This window comes from Battus philenor, unplaced genomic scaffold, assembly GCF_028537555.1.
Source record: "Battus philenor isolate CCGP_79_NKW_IND1 unplaced genomic scaffold, ilBatPhil1.0.hap1 SCAF_17, whole genome shotgun sequence".
Lineage (NCBI taxonomy): Eukaryota > Metazoa > Arthropoda > Insecta > Lepidoptera > Papilionidae > Battus > Battus philenor.
Genome location: NW_027181679.1, coordinates 13,561,649 through 13,570,405, shown reverse-complemented (window position 1 = coordinate 13,570,405; position 8,757 = coordinate 13,561,649). Strand labels below are relative to the sequence as shown.

General features: G+C 34.5%; 1 protein-coding gene across 1 annotated transcript in view; it reads right to left on the bottom strand.

Annotated features, from left to right (window-relative positions):
- Nucleotides 1–839: 839 nt before the first annotated feature.
- The window catches only part of LOC137919900 (neural cell adhesion molecule 2-like), a 44,307-nt gene continuing 36,389 nt past the window's right edge, over nucleotides 840–8,757 (bottom strand). Inside the window, exons 12-16 of the mRNA XM_068763120.1 lie at nucleotides 8,272–8,437; nucleotides 3,445–3,598; nucleotides 2,309–2,469; nucleotides 1,440–1,594; nucleotides 840–995 (exon numbers count right to left, since the gene is read on the bottom strand). Coding sequence (XP_068619221.1) covers nucleotides 840–995; nucleotides 1,440–1,594; nucleotides 2,309–2,469; nucleotides 3,445–3,598; nucleotides 8,272–8,437 — 792 coding nt within the window. The remainder of the gene's footprint in view (nucleotides 996–1,439; nucleotides 1,595–2,308; nucleotides 2,470–3,444; nucleotides 3,599–8,271; nucleotides 8,438–8,757) is intronic.

Here is an 8,757-nt window from a genome sequence, read left to right as displayed (position 1 = left end):
GAGCAGTCATTTTGAAGATTAAAACGTTTTAACCAGACCGCCAATGTTTTAAATCAATTTGTAATATAAAAGTACTTAGTTTAATGCTTATTAACGACTTCGGAACCAAGTTTTAATATCTTAGAATTACCATAGATCATTTCAAAAGTTTATTGAACTAGGAATACGATCACTTTGCTTCTTCTTACTGTGAAGGCTTTGTGGCAGAGTAAAAAACCGACAGACTATGTAATGGGCTCTTCTTAGGTCAAGACGCGTTGAGAATCTACTGTGTTAAGATAAAAGAAGGAAATGTTACAGGGGTTTTTATTTTTATGTATGAAACAAAAACCATATGGTTTTTGTTTCATACATAAAAATAAAAATGAAATTTCAACTCAATTTCGTATAAAATAGAATCAAATTGAATTGAAATTTCATTTTTATTATTACATATACAACCAAGCACATTTATTGACACTTAGCGGGTTATTATATGAATAATAAAATCAATTAATGTCTTGTTGATTTATAGCCAATGTCATTCCAAATATAAAATATTTTTTTCCTTTTTTATATCTTATTATATTATGATGACGTCACACTAAAGATTTGTTTCTAGTTTGTGTAGAATTGAGCTCTTCCTTTGATTTTCAGTCAATCTAATGTAGAGAATAAATGATTCAATACTGAGGAACATCGGTGAATAAAAATCAATTAAAACATACCGAAACATACATCAATGCGAAAGATATAATTTCAATTTGTCTCAAACTTTGCATTAGTACATAGAAAATGTATGTATAGATGCATTTGTAAAGGATTATCAAAAGGCGTTGCAGTGCTTCCAAGGTGATGCCTTATATGCAGCTCTCCTGAACCCGATGGGAGGTGGTCACCACCTCCGGGCGCAGACGGTGTGCTGTCAACGATGACGTCACAGCCCCACCGGCGACAACCGCACTTGCACCACACCCCACCACTCCTTTGTGGGCTCGACCTAAACTATGGTAAGACTGGAAGGGAGAGAAATACTCATATATACTATATCTTGGTAGTCTTCAAATGAAGAATAAATAGGTTTCTCCTAGAGAAGAATGTGGCATTATAGACCTCGTCATCGCTTTACCATCAGGTGAGACAGAGATGCTCTTTAAATATCCAATAAAAAAGCTAATAAGAAAAAAAATAGATCACAAGAAATGCTTGTAACGTATATTTATAATTAAAAAGATTTATTGATATTAAACAAAGTTTATAACAATCATTTTATATCATCTTTCCGAAGAAGAACCAACATTGCCGAAGTAGTTCGTCGTCTGAAATGGCAGTTGGCCCGAGAGATTCTCCAACGACGACCACGAACCAGTAGACGCAGCGTGGATAGACCCCCCCCCCAAATTATTATTTAAATAAAATTAAATAAAAACAATAGTAAATTATGAACAACCAATACTTACACTAGTTAAAGGTATTTTATAATCTTTCTTCCTAATTTCAGAGTAGAAACCACTGCCGTCTGGTTCAGATCGATCGTCTTCACCAGTTCTGCTGATTTTGCTGCCTGAAGACGGACGCTGTAGGCTCATATACCCGTTGGACACAGGCCTCCGTTCTTTATATAGAAAATATCATACACATTTTTAATTATTTTCATTCCGTACAAGATTCGTTAAATCTTCTGAATTAAGTAATCTTAATTCAGAAGATTTTTCACATTCTGTAACACTAATGTGTTACAGAATGTCAAGGTTGTCACCCAATAAATAGTGATTAAATACATAAATTTAATAGAGAATCTGTACTAATAACATGATCATAGTTCAAATAGAAAAAAATTAATATGTATGAAATTGTATGGGTGTGTATGGTATATGTGTGTATGAGTTCAAAGTCTGAAGAATACAGAAACTGCCTCTTTATATACTTCAGAGTGTTTAAACAAGAGCGCTATAAAGTAAAATATGGTAATCACAAAATTTTTAAGCATTCCTTAATTTCCTCAAGCATTTCAACTTGCTGATTCAATATGCTAGTATGATCTAGTATGATCAATATGTTAACTAAAATATTCAAATTTAGAATTATTTATTTCAAGTTAGCACAGCTTACAGGTGCTTATGAAAGATCAATTATATGTTTATAATATATATACTTTACTATCGAGTTCAGAAGGCAGATATGCAGAGGAAGTTAAAAGAAACACGATACTATCCATTTTTTAAAAGCCAAGAATATTACATTCATTTTAATTTAATATGAAATTGGAGCCTGATTATATGTGTTTCTAGGTCATTTAAATATTTGTATATAAAAAAGGGTTACTCACCATACAAACTTGGTATGATATCGGGGTCTGCGTCATCAGCTTCTCTAGAATCCGGAGACCGAAGGAGCGGTCCTCGTGCTTCGCTTGGACTGGATCGAGGCACCATCTCCTGTTTCACCGGCGTTGGACAATGCCCAGCTCGGTCAGCATACATTGCTTCACTATGACACACATTGATACCATATAATTTGAGTGAATTAATAAAACAATCGAATGACTAGTTGATTTTTTTTCTTTACATGATTACAGTTGCCCAAGGAGCTATGAAAATGGCTATGCTCGGAATTTTTGAAAGAGAACGAATCAGAGATTATCAGATTGGACGAATGATAGTAGCTGATATGGCCTATCAGATTGATAAGTGGAAGATGCAGTGAGCAGAATAGGTAGCTGCTTGATTTGACCTCGGATCGATACGCGAAGCCTTGTACGTCCACCCACAAGAAGGACAGACGACCTTATGAATATCATCGGAAGATCCTGATCCAAGTCTATTCAAAAGTCTTTTTAAAATCTAGGTGAAGGTATATCCATAAGTGAGCGTCTTATGTCTGAAATATGATGATGCGAATTTGTCCACCGCACATAGGCCTCACGGCACTGGCAAGCAACCGAGGGTAAGGGTCAGCCTGTGTTGCTCCCGATCGCCGAGTAGTCCTCGCTTCACAACACTACACTACAGTAACAACACTATACACCTACACGAGTATAGTTCCTCTTTGTGCAAACGTCTTCGATGTATCTAAAGTACAATTGGCCAGGGTATAATTTTTAGTTTGCCTACACAATTTTCGATGCACAAAGCCAAAACGGCTAGCATCATAACTTCAACATCTTCTATAATTTGTTAAAGAAAGCTGGATAAATAATAATTTAGAGTATTGGATGTACTAAGAAGAGATGGGCGGCTGTCAAATGGAAATCTATGGGATAGACCCTAGTCCACCTGTGGGCGGCTTATGAAATTACGATGAGAAAACTTCGCAAGAAATCATATTTTAAGTAAGTGGTAAATATAAATGTACTGCAAATAAAAAAAAAATGTATCACCCATTATGGAATAGTTCATTTAAGATACAATCACGCACAAAAGTGTCACATGCTCAAGTACAGGTTAGAACTGAAGTAGTCATTACCTTAATGGCGCGTGCTTGGCGGGAAGTCGGCGATGCCTGGCGATGTGGCGACGATAGAGCACGGCCAGTATCCCACACACCGTTGTGGCAACTAGCGCCGACATAGCTGCAATCGACGCCAGCACAGGCGACATCCCTAACGTGTTGCTCTCACCTAAGAAAGAGATAGATTACACCGGCGCGAAAGAGACAGTCATAGTTTATACTTGCGTCTCAATTAGATTCTATTATGAGATATTAATAGGGTTGTCGCATGTGTGTTTTACTCGTAATTACTTTCGAATTTGTTTCTTAATGGATAATACATGGGCTATTTTAAATTCATTTCTCTCTGTACATTCTGCTTAGGTATCGTAAGTGTGGTGTTATAGTATATAGAGGTCGTTGCTGCCCATCCTATGGAAACTTCTGTTAACATTGGAAATTGCATATAATTAACACAAAGTGTAAATTATGTGATATTGTATCCCTAGAATCGAACCCAAATCCTCTACGGCTAAACGTTGAGCTGACCTTTTTTTACTATAATTTTTACATATCTGCCTATTTGTTAATTCTGGACCTAGAGTTGATTGATAGTGAATGCTTATTCAGTATTAAATCCGGCATTACAGATAGAAATATTGACAATATGTTGACTCTATTATAGTAGTGTTTATGCTCCTTGCAGACTGTATACGATATTACATTAAACTCTCTAAGAATAATTGTAAAGATACAGTATAAAAACTATAAACATATATAAACATGTTAGTTAATATATTCAAAAAAAAAACATCGTGCGGAGTACATGACGCAGATGCTGTGTGGCTACTGTGGGGGGCCAAAGTGACTTTACATCTACCCAATACAATGGCGACGTATCCATTAATATGCAAATCTCTCACATAATACCGCGGGGTCGCTAATCGGGAGCAATTACCAAGAGAACGTAGCGTATGTTATTTTAAAGCATAAATTTTAATTGCGCAATATTCTAGCTAAAGTGCTTTGCTTCATTTTGTTTTAATGGCTTTTAGCGTAGAAACATATCATATATATATTCATATGTTTGTTTTATATGAAATCGTTTTTGCATTTATACGTAATAAACACCAAAGTTTGCGTGACAAAACTTTTTATTCAACCTCTTTTGATTTTTAATATTTCTTCCGTACTAATTCTTTGATATATACTTCGGCAACCAAGCGTTTATATCCCAACTGTGGAGAACTGAGACTTACATTCGTAGGTAGCGGATTCAATTCCCAAGATACTATCTCAGATAATTCAAAATTTTGTACCAAAATATCTCACTGCGATCACCAATCCATCTACCAAGCATGTCGATCATGGTTTCTCCTCCCATAGATATCTTTAGAGGAAGTATATGTCTTTATATGTCTTGCAGAGAGCGTGTATTGGCTGAAATCGATAGCCTGTCTAAATATCAATAGTTTTAGAAATAATAAACAACGAAATGATAATGTATGTAAAGAAAAATCGATTTCATAATTCACCAATAGTTTTATGTTCCAATATTTGGTGAAAAAATTCCATAGCGTTTTATATGACAAATCGTATTGTTTTATGTTTATGTTAAATTTAACTATAGTATATGAGTGATATTATTTTCAATGACTATTTTTTATCTTGTAGGCAGTAATATCTACTACTACTACTACTCCGCTAGCTCAGTGACCCAAAGTGGGTCTTGGCCTCCGAAGCGAGAGATTTCCACTTTCCTCTATCTTGCGCCATCGTCTGCCATTGGCTGACATTCAATTCGCGCAAGTCTGCCTCAACGCGATCGATCCAGCGATACCTGGGTCTACCCAATGGTCTTCGACCCCTCGGTTTTTCCAGGCAGTAATATCGCTAATGTAAAAATTTTTAAACATTTTATATTAGAAAAATAGTTTAAAATTATATATTTACACTACTGACAGGCAAATAATATCAGGCAGTGTAAAGTTAGCGGAAGTGGCTAAATATTGGTCATTTTCTTACTTAGGATGGATTTCCGCAAGGTAACGCCTGATTCCATTAAATAGTAAACAATTATTTATATTAATAAATATTAAGTAAAAATTATTAGATGGAATGTTCCATTCAATAATTGAAGACTTTACACCTTTCCCAATCACCCTGTAAATATCGCTGTACGTATAAATCTCGATAAATAACCTTACGTTCATTTCACGTGTTTGAATAAAGCCTTAAATCGTCCCCTGAATGCCTAATCTGGTAAATAGTTTAACCGACATACAGACCTCTAGAAACTTTCAAAAATAAACAAAAGCGAGTTAATTTTTTCGCGTGTTGTTTAGAAATGTCACCTTAGTACATTAAAGTATGCTTTCTGTAGTCAGTCACACAATTACGAATTAGAAAAAGTATTATATATTTGCTTGAACATAAGTAACTTTTCTGTGTCGTAACGTTATGGTATCTGACCGTGTCGATAGATGGCGTTAATGGTATATTGACTCGCGCTGTTTATGAATGGGAATTTACGAAGATTTAGGGAGTTGAACTAGTTTAACCGACGACATAGTTACGACATATTTTATGATAGATATCGTTCTAAATCAGCATAAAAGCCTTTCTTGCGATCCTGAACGTATTGAGTTGCGAATGCATTAGAAAGTGTGTCCAATTTGTTCCCACAGGGCCATCTTTGTGGGTGGAATAACATTTTTTCATGATCCATTTTCACAAATAATAAAGTCGATCAAAATTTTGAATATATACCAATTTAATAAAAACGATGGCATAAGTAAAGTAATAAATAGTATATCCTATAACCATTTTGGACCTTACACTCAACAAGGCATAGGTCTCCCTCAGAGATCTACAATGATCAGTCCTGCGCTGCCTGACCAATTATTATATATCTTCGGTCCACGTAGTGGCAGGCCCGCCCCGTGTATATCGGCTCGTCGTCGTCACTCGAGTACCTTTCGGCCCCAATCACTGCCACTTTAGACGAGAAATTCTCCAAGCTATGTTGCTACGAAATCAGGGAGGAGTCAATAGCCTCCCCGATAAGCGGAAAGGATACCAGGGAAGAATTCCTCTCTTATTGCAAAAGAATCACACAATATGCTATAGAAGGAAATAAAAGTTAGGCATAGACAACAAAAAAAAACTAACAAGACAAGTTTAAAAAAAATATAAAACTGTGATATAGAATAGATAAAAATGTGATAATAAAAATAGAAATTAAGAAAATGTAAAATGAAAAGAGGATGAAAGAAAGGTAAACAGAGCAAAAGGGAAAGAAAGCAGAATTGTGGCATAAAAGAATGGAATGAAAGATTATGTGAAGTATGAAAGTAGAGAATGAAAATAAAAAATAATTATGTGAATAAATAAAATTGCCTATAAAGTCCCTGTCCCACCAAAGATAGGGGTACGCGAGGCCCCCAATAGCGGGTGCCATAAAAAAAAGCTATGTTGGTGATCTGGATTTCAGCGTATATATATATATACACTATATATATGTACAATAACATGGTTGTAACAAATAGTATTATTCCTTTACACATGGGATCGAGCAAATGAAGCCGTTGTATACTTCGCGTGACTTTGGAGCGACAGTATCGCGATCAGATGTTCCGATACAGAGAAATATAAGGACGAACTTCCTGTTGGGAGTAAACCAGCGCTGTGGTGCCCCATGATATATTGCACTTTGCAGATGTTGTTTTATTTAAAATATTTACTATTCTGCATTCGTTAGAGTCAAAACAAGATAATGTACAATTCATATCATTGGCTAGTTTTAGCAAGGTAAGGATGCGTTTATACTGGTTACAAATATATGATTTTAAGTATTATCTGCTAGACTTTACGCATAAGAGACACAGAAGTTTGTTTACTTTTTAGAATGGGAATTAATAGGAAAGTATGTGAAATGTATTTTTTTATTTATTTAGCAATTACACATGATTTTTACTTTACCATGATTTACGTAAAAACCTGTGTTAGTTGTCTGATTATTGGTGTAATAGTTTTAAGTGGTTGAACGTATGCTTTTACACCTATTTTCGAACATCCTGTATACAGTGATCACTCTAAAATGTTAGATTAATTAATTTTCGACAAATAACACAGTACAAAATCTCTATTAGATATTAAATAATAATTATTTATAATACATAATAATTATAATTTTGAGTACGATCGTATTTATATTATTACGTCATAAATTATTTATGAGATTTGATTATTGAATAAATTTTATCATACATTAATTTACAGAAAACGAGCGATACATTCATCTCTTTGAAACATTTTAAACTTTTAACACGACCAAACAACCTGTATAATTAACAAAGTGTTCACCTGCCGAGAATTAAACCTACGAACATTACCACCTAATATTACAAGGATTTTATTATTTTTATTCCTTCACATTTAAATTTTTTTCTGAAGGAGAATTAATTCTATGGTAATCTAATGTATCTGATATTATTACTTATTATCGTATTTATACAATGTATTATACCGTATTTATAATAAATATATATACTATATACATATGATTGTATATGTGTATGTTTGATCACGTTAACTACCCGTTAATTTTACTTCTACAGTTTCCATACTTAAGCTGTCTGGAAGAAATTGCCTTGTATAATAAGACTGCCCATTGTACTATCTTTACTATTATGCAACTATGTATATATTTTCTAATGTGTACAATAAAGAATATTAAATAAATAAAATATCTATGTACATAAATGACAACGAAATGTAAGAAAACTAAAGCGTTACCTTTCATAGTGTTTAATACCAGACAAAAATGCATGTTCACTGCGCTTGCGTTCGTATATGACTGACCTGTGTACTTGGCTTGTCCGCGAAGAGTGACGGTTTCGATGGTGGTGATCTCGCTGCGACCCTTGGCGTTCACTGCTGACAGCTCAATGCGGTAGCTCACCCCAGGTGGAAGACCTCGCACTTCGAAGTACGGCGGCGTGCGGTTTGTTGACACATTGTAACGGACCTGATGGAAATTTATTAACTTTACCTTTCTTCTTCTCTTTCTCTTCTAATGGTTTAGATCAGTGATTCCCAAAGTGGTCTATATCGACCCCTAGAGTTCTATGACAACCTTATTTTTTTAATGTTACATATATTTTACATAACAGATACACAATTTTATTTTGAGTAGTTTTAATTTAAATTCAATTAATAAATGTATAAATTAACACGTGTTTTTACTTTAAGTTTTTAACACTAAACTTCACTACAGTTAGAAATTTACAGGAAATCAATATCAGGTAAGTAGGGGGTCTACCCAACGCGGAGAAACATGGCAAGAGG